The sequence below is a fragment of the Balaenoptera acutorostrata genome, chromosome 1 (genome assembly GCF_949987535.1).
Source record: "Balaenoptera acutorostrata chromosome 1, mBalAcu1.1, whole genome shotgun sequence".
NCBI lineage: Eukaryota > Metazoa > Chordata > Mammalia > Artiodactyla > Balaenopteridae > Balaenoptera > Balaenoptera acutorostrata.
Genome location: NC_080064.1, coordinates 175,054,357 through 175,073,619, shown reverse-complemented (window position 1 = coordinate 175,073,619; position 19,263 = coordinate 175,054,357). Strand labels below are relative to the sequence as shown.

Sequence of the window (19,263 nt, the reverse complement as noted above, 5' to 3'; positions counted from 1 at the left end):
CATGGACAGTTAAGCCCCTCTGTACCAGAGAGGTCGACACGGGCGGGTCATTCGGCTGCCTTTGCACTGGGAGCCAACACCAGGGGTCTGGCTACCGGGGGCCCAGTGTCCTTCCTGGTAGATGCCAGAAACTGCCTCCAATTTCCAGGTATTGTGTATTAATCTTAGTACATTTGTTTCTTTATTTTATTTTTTAAAATATTTATTTATTTATTTTAGGCTGTGTTCGCTCTTTGTTGCTGCGCGTGGGCTTTCTCTAGTTGCGGTGAGCGGGGGCTACTCTTCGTTGTGGTGCGTGTGTGGGCTTCTCATTGCGGTGGCTTCTCTTGCTGCGGAGCACGGGCTATAGGCGCTCGGGCTTCTGTAGTTGCAGCACGCGGGCTCAGTAGTTGTGGAGCACGGGCTTAGTTGCTTTGCAGCATGTGAGATCTTCCCGGACCAGGGCTCAAACCCGTGTCCCCTGCATATTGACAGGTGGATTCTTAACCACAGGTGAGTCCCCATTTTTTTCTTTAAAAACACTTCTTTCTTTTTTGTTCTAAGTTCTTGCATTTATATCATGTGTTGAAGTTTGCACAGCACTTTCACATAGTATTACCAATGGCTCCCTGTTGCCCAAAGTCCAAAACCTTAGTGGAATGTCTAGCCCTTAAATCTGCTTTTCGCCTCACATCTTGACACTCTCCCCTGCACACCCTACATTCCAGCCTGTGCTGACCACCTGCTGCTCCTAAACAGGCTGTGCAATTTCTCGTCTCCCTTTGCTCTATTGTTTAGTGTTACCCCTTTCTCCTCCTCTGCCTGGAGAATTCTTGCCCATATTTAGATCCCTAGGTCAAATGTCATTTCTTTGGTGAGAACTTTCTAGATGACTCTCTCTTGTTTGTGAGCCCTGAAGACCCATACTTAAACCCTCTCAAGGCCACACCCATTAGGACGGCTATTACCAAAAACAAAACCCAAAAAACCTAGAAAATAACAAGTGTTAGCTAAGTGGAGAAATTGGAACTCTTATGCATTGCTGATGGGAATGTAAAGTGATGCAGCTGCTATGGAAAATAACATGGCAGGTCCTAAAGAATTTTACATAGAATTAGCATAGGATGCAGCAATTCAACTTCTGGGTATATAGCTAAAAGAATTGTAAGCAGGGGCTCAAACAGATATTTGTACACCCATGTTCATAGCATCATTATTCACAATAGCCAAAGGGTGAAAGCAAACCAAGTGTCCATCAAGAGGGATGAGTGAATAAATAAAAGGTGGTATATATATATATAAAATGGTACAGCCTTAAAAAAAAGGAAATTCTGATACATGCTACAACATGAATGAACCTTAAATACATCATGCTAAGTAAAACAAGCCAGTCATAAAAAGACAAATACTGTATGATTTCACTTATATGAGTTTCCTAGAGTAGTCAAATCCATAGAGACAGAAAGTAGAATGGTGGTTGCCAGGGGCTGGGAGGAGGATGGGAGTGGGGAGTTATTATTTAATGACTTCAGAGAACTAATTTAGGAAGATGAAAATTTCTGGAGATGGATGGTGGTGATGGCTGCACAACAATGTGAGTGTACTTAATGCCTCTGAACTAGTTAATAGTTAAAATGATACATTTTATGTTATGTATATACATAACCGTCACCATTTACATATACATGTAAATATATATATATATGTAACTTCTCAAGGCACTCAAGGTCCATCAGGGTCCTCTGAGCATTCCTATGCCCAGTACAATACTTGACCTTAACTGGTGCTCAGTCAATGTTTGTGGATATGAAAGGGGGTGCAAAATTGATGGTGGGGGTCAGGTGCAGGTACCAGGCTGGTCCACATGCCAACTTCTCTCTTCCAGCACATCCAATTTTCCCCTGCACCTACTGCTCCAATGAAGGGAGGGTTCTAGACATCTATCCAAAGCTGTGGGGAGACGCCTTTCCAGCATCAATGAGCGAGCTTCCAGGAATGAGAGGGACTTGCCCGCAACATGTACTATATAGGTCACACAAAAGGAAGAACTTCCTTTCATGATATAGTGAGACACCGGAAGTTCTGAGAGCCTAAAGTTTTTAAGGTCACACACCTACTTGTCTACATGTAGGTGTGGTCTTTTGAGAAAGTTGACAGATCAGGTGGTCTTCACAGGTCCTTTTCATCTCTACAATATTATAGTTTTCATAACCTAAAGAGAAACATGGGGGAAAAAGTTAGCTCCTACCTCTGTCATTTAATGAGCAAAACCAAAACAAAATGTGGGTTATACCACATGTACCTCATATATTTAGGTCATTTCTCAAAAGCTTATACATCCTAGGATCCTAAATTCACTACTGCTTAAATGACTTTATTCATTGCCTTTAACTCTCTGTCTTGGAGGAAGAGTCTTTGGAATCTGAGTAAGTTGCAGGTTGCAGACTGTTTCCTTCTCCTGAGCCATGTGCACAGGCTGGGATGGCTTCCCCAGAGTGGCCTGGCAGGTGTCAGGTGGCTGGACAACTTACAGGAGCATTTAGGAACATGGACTTTGACATGTGTGGAAACAGCATGAGTTTTGAATTCCAGCTCTTCTGCTCTAGTGTGATGACTTTGGCCGGGTATTTAACCTTTCTGAGCCACAGTGCTTTCAATGATTGGAATAGCAGAAATAATACTAACTAAGTACAGCCTGTTGAGAGGATTGAAAGAGATGATTGGTATGAATGTACCTGCTGCATAATAACCGCCCCACAGAGGCCAATCAGTATGTGTCAGTAACAGCTCAAAACTTGGCACAGGAATATTAATCTAGGGAGTATTATCTCCCCCTTCATTATACAAAAAGAATGCAGAGGTGCAGTTATTATAGTAGTAAGTGGTAGAGGTGGGATTTGAACCCAGAACTTGATTCCGCCATGTTCTGCTGCCTCAAAATTATGGTCTCATGGGGAGCTGTTTATTCTTATACACTTAGGAAATTGTTACCCAGTCCACACACACACACACATCTCTTCCTACCTTTCCTACCTTCCCACTCCCATTTACTCATCTTAAGTGAGGGATGGAAAAAAATTCCAGGGGTCAGCAGGTTACCAGACAAAGACCAATGACCCTTTGGGTTGACACACCCTGGTTGTGTTCCTGGATGGCAAATCCCCTTTACCTTTCTCCCTTCCCCATTTCACTATCCAGGCTGAATGCTCATCTGAATCGCAATTGACATGCCCAGATACAAGCTAGACTGGAGGGGCAAAGCTTTTAATATGGGACAACAGTCTTGGGCTATCTTGACTATGGTGGAATATTTACCCCTTTCCTCTCCATTTCCCATACTAAGGCACGGAATTTACAGTTAGGCAACCTGTAGTCTTAATTAGTCCCATTTTCCGTCCCTTTGGACCAGGTCATGTCTGTCGATGTGCAGAAGCTAAGTTTCTGTTCCCCCTTAGGTACTTACTTCTTTCTCTTCCCATTCCCATCCGTCCCCTCTGCTCCGGCTGCTCCCTGCTGTGGCATTAAACAGTCAAAGGGGGCTTCCCTGGTGGTGCAGTGGTTGAGAGTCTGCCTTCTAATGCAGGGGACACGGGTTCGAGCCCTGGTCTGGGAAGATCCCACATGCCGCAGAGCGGCTAGGCCCGGGAGCCACGACTACTGAGCCTGCGCGTCTGGAGCCCGTGCTCCGCAACAAGAGCGGCCGCGACAGTGAGAGGCCCGCGCACCGCGATGAAGAGTGGCCCCGCTCGCTGGAACTGGAGAAAGCCCTCGCACAGAAACGAAGACCCAACACACCCAAAACTAAATAAATAAATTAATTAAAAAAAAAAAAACCCACAAACCTTTAAAAAAAAAAAAAAACAGTCAAAGGATGGGGTGCAGATAAGGGCATTGGGGTGGGGGAGCAGAGCATTTCTTCCCCTCTGAGATGTCCTCACATAGGCGACTGCCCACAATATTTGCTTTGGGTAAAATTTCTTTCTGTGGATCAGTCCCTAGTACTTTCAGAGATTTCAGAAATTTTGTGATGAATAATTCTTATATATCTGTCATTTTTGCTTTGGAGAATTTCTCAATCTCTCAAAGAAAAACTAGCGTATAACATGAAGACTGCTAATCTCTCCTAGGCCTCGAGTCATTTTCCTTTCCAAGAGTGAGCTTTCAGTGAAGAGAGCCTTTCCTGTGAATCATGCTCCCTTCTGCAGTATTTTGTGTGCCCCAGCAATAGATACAAAGGCCACTTTATCTGTGTGCATATATCTATCCAACAGCTTGCGGATGATCGTATTTCATCAAAAGCGTGTTATCTGAAAATGTGCAGGAAATTCACCTCCATAGATTTTCACCCTTTGTCATCCATTCATAATGCCATATCACAGCAAAATAGGAAATTTTTACTCTGATGGTGGAAGGCAGGGCGGGGGAAGCCTTGAGAAGAGATATTGTCATGGATTCACAAGTAATCGTATCATATAACCCAGCCATGCAAATTAACACAGACCTATACTCTAACAGATTAGGTCAAGATTGAAGGAAATTGAGGTGTGGGAGATTTAAAGTTTATCTAAAATGGAAAGTATAGGCCATACCTCTTTAGGTCATTCCTGCCCAGAAATGGCAAGATACCATATTTTGGACATCAAGAAGGATATGTGGGTGTATGTCTGCTTAGGATTTAGAGTGGGGGCCATGAAAATGGACTTTGGGTCAGAAAGACCTGGGTTCTGTGCTTTGTTAACTATGTACCCCTAGGAAAGTTATTCAATTTCTCTAGGACTAAGTTTCCTCATTTTTAAAATAGATAAATGAGGATAACAGTACGTATCTCATAGGGTTGATATAATAGAATGGGATTTGGATGTGAGTGATAGAAAACTTAGAACATCAGTTGCTGTAATAAGAAGGACATTTATTTCTATTTCATATAAAGGCTGGGTAAGTTGTTTAGGGCTGATACGATGGATCCAGGCTCCATCTTCTATCCATACTCCATGGATAGAAGGACATAGACTATATCCTTTTGCTCTGTCATCCTCAACCTGTGGCCTCCAATTCATGATTCAAGATGGCTGCTCAAGCTCCAGCCATTACATAAAAAAAAAAAAAAAAAAAATTTATTTATTGGCTGCACTGGGCCTTAGTTGCTGCACGTGGGCTCTTCGCTGCAGTGCTCGGGATTCTCTCTAGTTGTGGTGCGCGAGGGCTCCAGAGCTCGGGCTCAGTAGTTGTGGCGCGTGGGCTTAGTAATGCCCTGTGGTATGTGGGATCTTAGTTCCCCAACCAGGGATTGAACTGGCGTCCCCTGCATTGCAAGATGGATTCTTAACCACTGGACCACCAGGTAAGTTCCTCCAGCCATTACATTTTTATTCCAGCCACCAGGAAGGAGAAAAGAGGAAGAGAAGGAGGAGGACTTACCTCTTTTCTCAACAGCTTCCATTTACAAGTCATGAACACAGCCAGCTGTAATGGAGGCTGGGAAATGTAGTTTTGATTCCGGGCAGTCATGTGCTTAGCTAAGTACTGAAGATTCTTTACTATCAAAGAGGGGGAAATGGATACTGGTGGAAACAACCAGCAATCTCTACCACAGACCCTCAGGAGATTTAAATGAGACAATGGCGGGCTGAGCACAGTGTTGGGTATAGAGTAAGCACTCAATAATCGCCATCATTATCATCATCGTCACCATCATTGTGAGGAGGTGGGGAATACTCTGAAACTATGACAAGACATTGCCTTATTTTAACCTCATCTTTCTGATGAAGTCACCCATATCCACCTCCCTTTTAAGACACTATGAGCTTCACCTTTTATGAAGGTCAGACACCTTTATGTGTCCTTATGAAATAAAACTACATAAAAGGAAAGCAAAGGAATGATGAACCTAGGATTCAAGATAATGGTTATCTTGGTCAGAGAAAACAGAGGTGGGTTGGGGGTGAACGGAGGAACCACCTAGTTAGATGTATGCTACTGTCAAAGTCCTGGTTTTCATTTTGGGTAGTGGATTCACAGGTGCCTACTGCATTATTAAAAATAACTAAGGACTTTCCTGGTGGTCCAGTGGTTAGGACTTGGCACTTTCACTGCCATGGCCTGGGTTCAATCCCTGGTCAGGGAACTAAGATCCCTGCAAGGTGCAGCCAAAAAACCCGCCCCAAAACAAAACAAAACAAAACAACCAAACTAATAACTAATTAAATAAAAGCAGAGATACATGGACCAATGATTCAATGATGAGGAGGATTATAATTAACCAAATTCTATGTACCTGAGGTCTTTAAATTGTCTTTGTGTGTACAGTATTGCATGGCATATGTGTTTGCATGTCAATAGTAGACAAAAATAGTCCTTTATATTTGCATAGACTTTTAACTTCTGAAGTGCTTCTACATATCCATAAAAATTGTTTAAGTAGTTCATTACAGATGATTGAGAGCTTGGTATTATACAAATAGGACTTTGGACTTCCATGTACTAAGAAAAAATATTTTATTTTATTCTTACAATAGCTCTACAAGGGAGGCAGGACAGATGTTATCATCACTGTTGGACAGATGAGAAAGAGGGAACTGAGAGGGCACGGGACTTGCATGAGGTTACATAGTTAGTTAGAACTGGAATGGAACTTAAGACTCTGGATCTCTTGCCCATCTTAGGTTCTTCCTTTAGCCCATCTCACTCCCCAGTTATTATCCATCCATTAGACATTTATTTCGTGTCTGTTACATGCCAGGCATATTGCACTTATGTGTTTGTGTTGATATATGTATATGTTTTCTGGGTGCTGTGTGTGCAGCTTCTGTAATCTCTATGTACTGAGTCCTTGTGTGACCCCTGGGCCTAATTGGTCCTTGTAATTCCAGGAGGAAGTCCCAGCTGTGGTTTCAGTTGTCTAGTTATTCCTAGGTCACTGGGCTGCAGCATCTCCCCAGAGTCCCAGCTAGATAGGAAGGCAGCTTTGATATCAGGGGCAGATCCCCAGGCAGTGGGCACAGAGCAGAGGAGCAAGCCAGCAATGCCTCAGTCATGATAAGATTTACTATTTCATGATCATTTCTAGCTTTTGGGTAGTTCTCATGAACACTATCTCATTTAATTCTCACTCAGCCCTGATATTCGATTTTATTATTTGTCTCCTTTTTTCAGATACAAAGAGGAGAGACTTGAACTCAGGTCATTTGTCTCTAAATTCTGTTCTCTTTCCACTGTGCCTTCTGTCTCTGAAAGGGCAAAAAGAGCTTATCCTCTGTCTAGCCTTGTGGAGGGAAGCAGGTGAAAACTCAGTGCCAGGCAGTAGGAAGCCACTGGTGACCCTCTGCAGAGGAAAAAAGACCAACTCCCAGCGCTGCGCAGCCCCAGCCCAGCTGAGATGAGACCGAGGAGCAGGCGCTTCCACCTCCCCATCCCTGCGTCCTTCTCTCAGTCCTTGGGCTTCTCCCTTGTGTGCCTCAGGGAGGTGATAGTAGTGCTGCAGAACGGGTGAGGTGTTTTCCAATCTCTGTGGCCGTAGGCTGTCTTTTTATCTTTGAGGAGTCAGAGGAATGGGGAACTGTCTAATAACTTATCCACCCTCTAGCATGAGAGGAGAGCTTCCGCCGCCTGCTATTGCAGAGGAGAATCCCTCTGCCCTCACCTCCCAGACTTGTGTCAGTGCCACTCTCTTGATGCTGTCTGCTTGTACCTGTCTTCTCCCCCACAGATCAACACCATCCACCACTGCAGGCCTGAGCATGGCACCTTGCACAAAGTCAAGGTGTACGCTAAATTAACTGTGCTAAGAGCGAGTATCTGTGTTAGGGGAATCATATTTCTCCTTGGTCCATGGAATGGACCAAGGAGTGACTCCTGGGAAGGGACTCTGCTGGGAGGGTAACTTCTACCTTTCAGGCTACCCTTCACTCCATCCTTGCCTGGGCTCGGTCCTCAGGGCACCTGTCCTTAGGATGTTCCCTCCTCTGCTTCTCCCTGAGCTAGGTCTCCCTGGACAAGGGGGCTCTAGAGTGTTGGGGGAACGTGTTAGGGGCCACGTGTGGCCATAGGTAAAGTCACACTCTCTAATTTGGCCTTATCAGTAATTAAGCTGAGGTTTTGTCTTCACCTCTCTTGCTCCTTGTCTTATTTCTGAGCTGTTTTACTACTCAGAGTGGGGAGGAGGTCAGCAGGAAGGTATTTCATGATCATCCCCAAACCCCCATCAGAATATGTATCGAGACCCTCTGGCAGCTTAAATTTAGGGCCTCCCCAGTCTCCTCCCCTGATCTGGGCTATGCTTAGGTCCAGCTAGATCCTTACTATCTTCCTCAGAGACATGGGGCTAAATTGGACTAGAACTTGGCTTCTTCAAAAATACCCATTTCTTATGGCTGTAGGTTCAGGGCCTAACTTTTCCACATTGGAAATCAGGACCTATTCCCCAGACCTTCCCTTTTTGGTACATTGTCTCAGGGAATTCTCTCCACACCCCATTCTTCCCACTGGGAGAGGTGCACCGACTTGCTCAGGATCACACAGCCAGTCAGAGGAAAAGGCTCCCTGATTTCAGGTAGTCTGAATGTCAATCCATCCTCTTCCTGCCCTGTATCCCTTTTTAGCTAATTTACATGAAAAAATGTTCAAAAGTATAATTACTAAATTGTTCATATTTATACGATAATAAATCTTTACCGAAAAACAAATTTGTGAGAAAAGAAATGCAAAACTCAGAGGAAAGTGTTCAAGTTAAAATATTCCATATTTGCCTCACCCTATTCCGAGAATGAGTGGCCTCTGTAATTCCAGGTCACCCCAGAGGTCTCATCTGGCTCATACTTGCTAGTCATCCCTCGCCTTCGAAATACACCCCCAGCTGCTGCTGTCTAAAAGAGCCAGACAATTGGAGAAAAGTGGATTATCTATCTGATTATGCAGCTACTTTCATACGCCTCCCCTTTCGCTTTGCGTGGCCCTGATTATTTAAGAACTACGATTTCTCGGTCCCGGCTCCCTGTCCCCAGCCCCAGTCCCCAGCTTTGGCCCTTCACGCTCCGGAAGCCTCGCGTCCTCCCCTTTAAGGCCAGCCCCTCCCCCACGCCCACGCCTCCCCAGCTCCGTCCCGCCTCCCCAAGCCCTGCCCCCTCCGACCCTCCCCTTTAAGGACCGGCCCCGGACGCAGACGAGGCTGTGACGCGGCCGCCGGCCCTCGGGCTGGGTACTTTGTCGCGCGGCCGCTTCCCCCCCGGCCGGGGCCCCGCCGTCCCGCGTTCCACCGAGCGCCTGGCCCCCGGGGGGAGGGTGGGAGGGAGGGAGCAGGGTCGGTGGGCGCCAGCAGCGCACAGCGGGACCCACGGAGCCCCGCGACCCGCCGAGCCTGGAGCCGGGCCGGGGCGGGGAAGCCGGCTCCAGCCCGGAGCAAACTTCGCAGCCGGGCTGGGGGTGGCGGGGAACCCGTCCGGAGCCGGAGGAGGGGCCCGCCGCGGGCCCTCCCGCCGCTGCTCCCGCGCCTCCGGGCACCATGCTGTCCAACTCCGGTGCTGTTCCCCAGCCCGCCGCCACCGCCGCCACCGCACCATGCTGTCCAACGCCGGCGATGTTCCCCAACCCGCCGCCGCCGCCGCAACCCCCCGCCCCGGCCCAACCTCACCCCCCGGCCCAGCCGCCGCCGCAGCCCCCGCAGCAGTTCCCCCAGTTCCACGTCAAGTCGAGCCTGCAGATCAAGAAGAACGCCATCATCGACGACTACAAGGTTACCACCCAGGTCCTGGGACTGGGCATCAACGGGAAAGTTTTGCAGATCTTCAACAAGAGGACCCAGGAGAAATTCGCTCTAAAAGTAGGTTTGGGGCCCGAGGGAGGGGAGGACGGGCGGAGGGGGTCTCCCGGGGACCACCCCCGGCACTCCGCAGCGGCCTAAGCTCTCGGTGGCTCAGCGTGGTCGCGCCGACGCTTTCCTCGGACTGACGTCGGGGCCGCGGAGGAGTGGCCGCGGCGGGGCTGCCCGTCCCGCGCGCGCGAGGGGTGCCAAGTGCGCGGCAGGGGGCGGGAGGCAGCGGGAAGGTCAGGTCCCGGCGGACCGCACAGCCGAGACCGAGTTTCCGGTCACCTCCGGGTGTGAGTGGCGGGGACTCGAGAGGACTCTTGAGGACCCTGCCATTTTGGGTTTGAGCGGCATCCAGCCGAGTCGCAACGGTTGGCTTCGGGACCACTTCTGCTAATTTTCCCCCTAGTCTCAAGGAAGTGATTTTCGGGGGTTGTGGTTCCCCATCCTCTCCTCCCTCCTTTCTTTCTGTGGGCACAAAAGGCCCATTACTCATTGAGCTGGTTGGTCGGTTGGTTTGGAGAAGTCGTATCTCAGAGGTTTATTTAGCCTCGCTCCTTATTTGGGAGCCGGAATGTGTGATTTCACTTCCCTGGGCCTTGCGAGTGCGGCTGTGCTGCCTTGGGGCGCGCCGGCCGGGGAGGTGCAAGGCTGGAGATTCCGCTGGGACACCGACACCGCCCCCACCCCACGACCGCCCCGAGCGCGAGGGAGGATTTGTTTTGATCCGAGAGGGTGCCCCCTCCTACCTTCAGTGCCTGCGAGGCTCCAGATGGGAGGCCAGCAGGCTCCAGCGCGGTGTCTCCTGTTTCCATAGCTCCATTGATCATTGTAAACCGGGTCCGTAAACCACGGCTTGGCCAGTGCTGATTCCGCAAATCGGAGATGGCCACTTGAGTCCTGGACGTGGGCGATTGGTGGACAGCAGGAGGGAGCGTTTTCCTGGAGCTGGGGAAAACCAACCTCTTTTTTTTTTTCTTTTCTTTTTTAAGGGGATCTGGTAGGGGGGAGAATGGGGATTTCAGTGAGAGTATCTACTTCGGAAGTTAAACAGAATGGACTTGGAGGTCTGATGAGTCGCCAGTGCAGTGTGAGCCACTGTTCAGGGTCATGAAAAAGGTTTTCCCCAAAGAGGGGTTTCAGATCAAACCACATCTCTAAAGGTGACCCAAAACGCCTTTTTCCCCTGGGGTGTCTTAATGACTGGAGGAGGAGAAAAATACTTCCTGTGTTATATTTTCTCTTCCCCCTCAATCCCTGTGGCTAGCTGTGTTTCAGCTATTCATACGAAACTCAGATATGTGTTATGGGTGGAACTGTTGGGATATATAATTAGATATAATAAGACCCTGGTACTTGGGGGTTGAAGAAGACAAGCATGTTCAACTTAACAGATTTTAAGGCCTCTAAAATTAGTTTCTTGCTGCTTTCATCCTCCCTTTTGGGGGAGAACTTCAGCTAGCCTCAACACTGTCAGATTTGTTTGGTTTTTACTATAAGCTGTTGCTGAGGGCTTTTGGTTGTTTGGTGTCGACTTTTGGAGAAGGAATATGTCAGTATCCTGAACTCTTTATTATTTGTGCCTTAGACCGTTCTTTCCTTACTCATAACTGGGGGCAGGGAAGGAGAGTGGTTGTTTGACCCCGTGGCTCTAACGTCGGGGAGTGGAGTTGAGTGAATACTGTTTGACCACAGTTAAACTGTACTGTTGAGGAAGTGACAGACATTCTTTCCAGGAGAATTTTCTATCCCCTCTGAGACGCCATCTGCCTTCACCCATCAGCAGTTTGGGGACACTGGCTGCTCATTTTCTTGGATAGCTGGAATATGGTATAAAGACTTCAGAACAAAAGCTCTCAACTTCTGCTCCTTATTCTATTTAATAGACACAGAAAACCACCCTCTAAAATGCTTTTGGGTGGCAATTCAGATTTCTATTGTAATTAATAGGAGAAAGATTTGGATTTTTTCCCCCTTCGAATGGTTTTGAAAGGAAGGATCCAGCAGTATTTTATTTTATTTTTTTAACATCTTTATTGGAGTATAATTGCTTTACAATGGTGTGTTAGTTTCTGCTTTATAACAAAGTGAATCAGCTATACATATACATATATCCCCATATCTCCTCCATCTTGCGTCTCCCTCCCACCCTCCCTATCCCACCCCTCTAGGTGGTCACAAAGCACCGAGCTGATCTCCCTGTGCTAAAGATCCAGGAGTATTTTAAATAACACTCATAGTTTGTCCTTCTCAGGTTAGAAGTGGATGAAGATTGAAGTCAGAGTGTGTTTTGACAGGCAGCCTGCTCCCAGATCTTACAAGTTGACTCAACTGTTAAATTGTAGATTTCCCACATATCTTTGTGTAAAAACTTAATAATAGAGGAAGAAAGAAGGGATGAGGCATTCAGAGACTGTTAGCAGTGTCAACAGCGCTTCCAATATCGAAATACTGGCTGAGACATAATTACAGCTGTGGGGGGAATCTGGTTCAAAGAATTCTGTTCCAGAGACACACACCAAAGAGATTTCTAGATCTTGAATCTTGATTAACTTAACCATAGGTGCTGAGTACTGAAATGATTTTCAAAACCAGGAGTGTTTTGATTATTAAGCAAGGGAGGAAGAGGTGGTGGGGCAGGAGGGATTGCCTCATTGGAAAGGTGCCTGAAGAAAAAGGGAGGAGACCTCTGCTCTACCCAGGGTGTTAGGTCAAAGAGCTGTAGAGCAGCAGCAGGGCCTGTCATGGGGGGTCTGATATCTGCTATCTCACAGCCCTGAGAGTTGATGAGAGGTGGCGGCTGCCTTGATGCCCTGCTCCCTGTCTGTGGTCTGGTGACCTCTTAGTCCTATTAAATGTAATCAGTGATTTAAAAAATAGTCCCAATCCGCCCTGCTATTTCTCTACCTCCATCTGAGAGAGGTAACATTTACATGCTTTTTGGTGGGTGCTATGACCTTGCCTCACCATCTCTCCTGGCTGCTTTTGCGAAGATCTGAGTCATACTCATACTTCTGTCAGAGTTGGAAGGGACTTTAGAGGTCATCTCATCCAACCCCCTCATTTTGCAGATGAGAAAACCAAGGCCCAGAGCAGAGGCTTGCTTGAGGTAATACAGCCATGCACTTGGCAGAACCAGGATTAGAACCCAGGACGGCTGACCGCTTCCCACTTGGGAACTGCACTGACATCAGCAGGCTTGGCCCTGGGACTGGCTGCTGCTCCAGAGCCTCTCAAGCCCGAGGAGCTACTGTCACCGCAGGCCCTCCTTGACTGTTGGCCAGGGGGTGCTGGGTAGGGACTTATCGGCTTCCCAGCAGAGATCGCCAGAGTTGGAGAGGCAGCTTACAAACCAACTCAGCAGCTCCATGAGTTTTGAATCTTCAGTAACAAACATTTTTTTTTACCACCCCCTCCCCTTTTTAGGAAGTGTTAGCTAGAAATCTTATTTACTAGTATTATTTTTTGTGCAAGAACATGAGAATTCTATTCACTGTTTCTTTGGTAGGGACGCCTAGTCTCAACTCACTTGTGCGGTAATTGGTCCTATTCCCTGCGGGGGTTTTTCAGTTGCTTACTGCTTCATTGTGTCACAGTGACTCTTAGGTATTAGTTGAACAAATTTAATTAAAGCCAGCACCGTTGTCCCTCTCTGCCGTGTGACTCTCATTCGGTGAAGCATATTACTGCTTTACAAAATATAGAATGTTGTCATAACTTATCTCTGTTTGTCTTTCCGTTGTGTCGATGAGAGGAAACAAAGTACTGTTCCTTCTTGCCTTTCTCCAGCAATCCTCCCTCTCCAGGTGACTTCGTGTCACCGCCATGTGGCTTCCTTGGTGTTCTGAAGGGGAGCTGATCAGAACCTCTCATGGTTGAGCGGGAGAGTCGGGGCTCCCACATCCCCTCAGTGCAGGCTGCACTCTCTCCAGCACGCCTCGTGCTGTGTACTGGTCGGGGAGCAAGAGAGTTTGCGGCTGGGTGAGGGGCAGTGTCCCAAATTGGGGTTTGCTGGATGGAATCACAAGGTGAGGAAAGTTTCATTAATCAGCCAATCTCTTTTATCTCTACTGTTGTTACAGTAGTTAACAATTCTCTGAGCATCCTACCATATGCTTTGTTGTATGGAGGATACAGACATTGAAAGTGGCCTTAAAATTTTGGAGGTCAGGACGCTTATTTGGAGAAGGTGAAATTAACAAATGTAGTCTAGGGCTGTACTGCCCAGTATGGTAGCCAATGCCCATGTATAGCTATTTAAAATTAGCTAAAATTGATTAATTAAATTAAACTAAGTTAAATTTAAAAATCAGTTGCTAGCCACATGTCACGTGTTCAGTAGCTACATGTGGCTAATGGCTACTGAATTGAACAGTGGAGAAGAACATTTTCGACCTTGTAGAAAGTTCTATTGTACTTTGCTGGTCTAGGGGTTAAATTGTGTGGTTGGGAATAGAAGAACTTTGAAGAGGCAATCTGTGAGGACCGAAGGAGCTGAGGACAGTCTCTGAGGAATGAGCACATCTGCAGGAGGTGATGGTGGCGTTGCCCTCGGGGCAGCTGAGGGGAGAGTGGATCAGTTGGTAAGGAGCAAGTGGGGCTGGTGATTCAGAATTGAGCGTAACCGCTCTTTGTGTTAAAAGCAAGTTTTAAAGTGTTTGAGGAGCATGAAGTAAACTAACAGGATGTTATAAAGAAAGGTTACAAATCTCTGAGGTTGGGGCTTGTGGTTTTTTGAGGGAAGGTGTAGCTTCTGGGTTCAGAGACCCTGTTCCTTGCTTTGGGCCCTGCCCTGGTTGCTGTCTACTGCAGCAGGACTCTTGACGTCCACTGAGGCAGGATCAAAGCTGGGGCAGCTCATGGTTCTTTTTCACTTATGAATTCTGGGCTTTGATAGAGCTTGAAAATAATCTCCAGCTAAGATGTGGGATCAGTGGCTGACAAAAGGGGGAGAAAAGCAGCCCCAGGCCTCAGGACCAAATATTGATGGGTGTCTGGGAAATGAAGGGGTCCTTTTTAGAGGATGAAGGTATTGGTATTCATAATTAAGATGTTTTGACTGCTTGGAATCTGAGGAGTTGGGCCATCATCAGTTGATGATTTTATTTAAGAAGCAGGTGCAGGGGATTCAGGGAGAGGCCTGGAGGAGCCAAGCTTCAGGACTGCTGGAGGCAAACTTAATCCCTGGCCACATCCTGGGGATGACGGAGGCCCCCTCCCTACCCGCAGAGCCCAGGGATGTGTGGAGTCTGTGCCGAGAGGAATGCCAGCCATGGCGGGGAAGACAGGGCATCAGTATCTGCATCTGAGTCTTTTCACGATTCCCAAGTGGCCCTCCTGTGCTCTGATGCAGGATTCTCCCTGGTAATTTGACATCTGTGGCACAGGATTCATACTTTCCTGCTCCCTCTCCTCTGCATGAGGCCTTCCCAAGGATCCTGTGGGGTCTCTTTTTTCCCCTCCTCCCTGTGCTGTACCTTTCCAGTTGCTGCAGTGTCCTGGACAGAAGTGGGTGGGCAGGGCAGAGCTGTTCTTTGTGTTTGAAGGGGCTGCAGCTGCTCTTGGTAATGATATAAGGCTCAGTGGCAAAGGGACCCACAACTCATAGTTCCTTAGAGCTCACAACACTCCCTGCTTATCTTTCTTGACCCTTTCCACCTCACCGAGGAAGAGGCTGGGCCAGTCCAGAAAGGTTCAGTGGTATATCCAAGGTCTTACCTGGTATCAGCATCAGAGCCTTGTCTTGGGACCTGGTTCGCTGGGACCTCCTCTTGGTCTGGGTTCCTTTGGTGTTTTGGTTGCTAGAGGTAAGAGTATGGGGTTTGTGGACCTGGCGGTGCAAAACTCATCTCCACTAACTGGTCACTAGGATCTTTCTACATTAGTCATCTTAGAAACGGGGCCATTGGTAATAAGATGGGACCATGCCACTGAGCAGCTTGATGTACACCAGATATGTAACCAAAATCAGATTTTATACCTTTTCTAGTCCTTAGGGGAATAGTGATATTTTGTGTTTTAAGATATGTATGGATATAAATATCTAGGGATAAACCCGATACCATGGGTTATGTGCTAGATTAGAAAGAAAGAAAGAGAGAGAGAGAGAGAGAAAGGAAGAAAGATGGATAGAGCTAGTCTTGGTGCCCTGCTAACTAGCTGTGTGACTTTGAACAGGTCAGTTAAACTTTCTAGGCCTCAGTGTACACATCAGAGGGTCAGGCTACCAGTGGCTTCTGGGACATGGCAGTGTGGGATGGTGGAGGGCTGTGCTGGAGGCAAGAGGCAGGAGAGCTTGCTGACTTGCTCCACGTCTGACCATCAGCAGTATCTGGGCCAGCGTGGATGCCCTTTTGATAGGCTTGCTGCTGGGTTGCAGGGCAGCTCCTGTCCAGTTAATTAATAACCATCATTGACCAGCTGCGCCTTCTCTTGTGTGAAGACTTGGTGAGTGTTCCAGCAAGTGCCTCAGCAGAGAGGATGGACTGTGTAACTCAGTGGGGTGTGAATCCTCTCCTTCCTTGAAATCAGAAGAATCTTAGTGTTCTGGTGGCTCAGGGTAGAGATGGGAACTCTTCATTTTTTTCCCCATCTGAAACTCCTTCCCGTTTGAAGTTACGGGGCCAAACCTGGCTGCTGTGGTTGGCTGTGCAGGCTGTGCCCTGCACAGGGCACCTGGCTGAGGGAGGAGGAGGGCTCTGATCCAACCCACTGTCCACTTGTCAGGCTTTGCCTTGGTGTGTGACTGGGTCCATACAGATGGGTGCCGCCTTCTAATTCACTTGGAGTTATAGTATGGGTTTGGGGCTGTTCTGAGGTGAGAGCTGGGGACTGAGTCCCAGAGCTTATGGGGAAGTTAGGATGTACCTCCAGGCACCACTTCTCACCCGCAGGACTGGGTACTAAGGGATGTGAGGAGACTGAGGAAGCAAGAGGAGAGGGAGATGCCTAGTGAGGTCTGTTTTCGTTTCTCTTCTTCCTGCCATTCAGGGCTAAAGCTGTGTTTTCAGCCCTGGAGCTTTGGACTGAGGTCCTGAGTGCCAGGCCAGAAGATTTTGTTGGCGGAAGAGGAGACTCCGTGGAAGCGGGGATAGGGTTGTGCTCCCCTCTGGCGGTGCCCAGTTCTTGGGGGTCTTCATTCTCTGATCCGGTAAACACCTTAATGTACCATCTGCCAGGTAGTACAGGCTGGGGCGTGGCTCCAAGGTCAGCCTTTATCTGTAACTGATGTTCCCTTCTAAGACCAGCCAAGCTGTGTGTTCATTCTGCCAGGAACCTGAGCTGTCCAGAAGGATCGTATGAAAGGGCATCTTACTCTTGAGGGGCGTTTCCAGGCATCTCCATGGCCAGTGTCCATCCAGGGCTCTTCCAGGGACGTGAGGAGTGGTGAAGGCTTTTCTATCTCAGAGAAGATGTGGTGAACATCTCTGTTTGGCTTATCTCCGGGATGGTTCTTTTGAACCTGAAGCAAAGGTGAAATCTCTCTAGTCACAGGTAGAGGGACTTGGGAGGAGAGCCCTTGACGGCCCCGCCAGCTTCTCCACCTTCATGCTCCTGTGGGGCTCCTTACCCTCCCGGGCCCTCCCAGGAGGTGATTGAGTTGATCACTTTGCTGCCATTTTGATTATTCATATTGTTATGAGGCTCCCAGCCCACACTGGACATTTGTAACCAGGCCTCCTGCCCAGGGCCCATAACTGTCACTCAGCCCCTCTGTCTCAACAGCTAAAAATAAACCTGCCACTGCTGCAGTCTCCCCTCGCAGCCAGGCCCTGACGCCTGACCCAGGTCTTCCTGCCACACTGCTGGGCTGTTTCTCACACTCACTTGCACCCCCTCCCCATTGGCCCCCTTCTCTTCCAGCCTGAGCTTGGTGGGTGGTTTGGGGCCAACTGGCTTTTCTGAGTGCTGAGAGTAGCCGTGGCTGCTGCTTCTCCAGGTGTCGACATTTATGTGTGGAGGCTCCGTGGAGCTCGGGGAAGGATGAATTAGCCAGGGAGGAGGGTGAGCGGGTTTGGCGCTGTTAGACTTTGTGTGTGCTTGCATCCAGATCTGGCTTCCTCCGGACTCCACCGCAAGCTAGCCTCCCTGGCAGAAGGAGTGTGCGGATGAGTAGAGGAGCCCAGCGCGGCTGTCCCAGGCCCTCGCCCAGCCACCCGCCCTGTGGCTGAGCGTGCTACCTGCCCCAGGACTCCTGCCCTGCTGCTAAGCTGTACTCTCCACCTCTGCAGCATGGGGCTTCAGGTTACCAGATTCAAAAGTGTGACCTCATCTCTTTGGCTTCCAGGAATAACTGGGCCCTGGCTCTCAGGGCCTGTTTCATGAGTCAGGCCATGGCCCCTCTGGCCCTCCCAGCTCAGCCACCTGCAGGATGTCACAGAGAGCATGGGTGTCTTCTACCTCCTGACTGTGGGGGGCAGGGGTGTTGGTGATCTGTGTCCCTTGAGGTCCATCGAGGTGGCCTCTACTACTGCCCGTGGATCCCGGGGCACTGTAGAACAAGGAGAGGAAACGGGCTCAGATAGCTGAGATACCTACTTAACTGATAGATACTGGGCAGAGCATTTCCTTTAGTTGACTTTGACATTCTCTTCTTTCTGAGTTTTCTAATCCTTGGACAGGTGTTGGTACTAATCCTGTTGGATAGGAGGATTCTGTGTTTTCTGGTATTAGGGTTTATCTGGGAGGAGGAGTGCATGGGAGAGAGCCGAGGTAGAACTTGGGGGACCCTCTGCTTTCAGCTAGAGTTACATACCCAGACCACGTCTCCATGACTGCCTACTCCTGTCTTTCCCCCTGGGGCCTCATTTCCTCTGAAGGGAGAGATTTATCTGCCAAGGCGCATTGGCCTCTGGAGGGGAGGAGTTGGGTGTAAATTGCTAAGAGTTTATTTTTAACTCTGACAGAAGGAGTCCCTGTCCTTGGAGTAGCCATGGCCCCCACCCCCTGCCACCCCGACCCCTGCTCTCCCTCTCCTGGGCCTCCTTGCCTGGCTTCTGTAATTCTTAGAGGCAGGGATTTTTAAAGGAAGGATTTTAAAGGCAGGCTTCACAGGAGCCTTAGGTGAGGGAAGCCTTTCTAAGTGAAGAATCTGCAGATTGCTCCTCGTGCCTGATTTCTGCAGAGTTCAAAGAGTTGGGGGGTGGGGCAGGAGGAAGAGGGGGAGCCCTGGGCGCTTGAAGCCACGTGTGTGGAACTCAGAGCATCCTAGGAATGCAGGTGGCCTGGTGAAGAGCCCAGTGTGCCCTGGAGCTTGCTGCAGTCAGGCTGCTGCCTGTGGGAGCAAGGTCTTCGTGTACCTTTCGTTGTGCTTCTCTCCGTACTGGCACCCAGATCTGAGGAAGGCTGGAGGCCACGGGGCAAAATGAGTGCGTAGAGTAACCTGCTTTGCAAAGTCTCATGCTTACGGAAATGTCGTTTTGCTATTCCCTTTGACTGCCAGGCTCCCCAGCACCATATCCCTTCCACTGGAGCCCATGTGGGAT

General features: G+C 48.6%; 1 protein-coding gene and 1 long non-coding RNA gene across 2 annotated transcripts in view; one reads left to right on the top strand and one right to left on the bottom strand.

Moving 5' to 3' along the window:
• Positions 1-230: 230 nt before the first annotated feature.
• Positions 231-10,653, bottom strand: LOC114236414 (uncharacterized). The gene is made up of 3 exons (XR_003622382.2): positions 10,528-10,653; positions 8,729-8,840; positions 231-2,191 (listed from the first exon to the last, which is right to left on the bottom strand). It is a non-coding gene; the product is annotated as an uncharacterized LOC114236414 (long non-coding RNA).
• Positions 9,257-19,263, top strand: part of MAPKAPK2 (MAPK activated protein kinase 2) — a 45,645-nt gene continuing 35,638 nt past the window's right edge. The window contains exon 1 of the mRNA XM_007171663.3: positions 9,257-9,793. Within this exon, the coding sequence (XP_007171725.3) occupies positions 9,476-9,793 (318 nt within the window). The 5' untranslated portion in view covers positions 9,257-9,475. The remainder of the gene's footprint in view (positions 9,794-19,263) is intronic.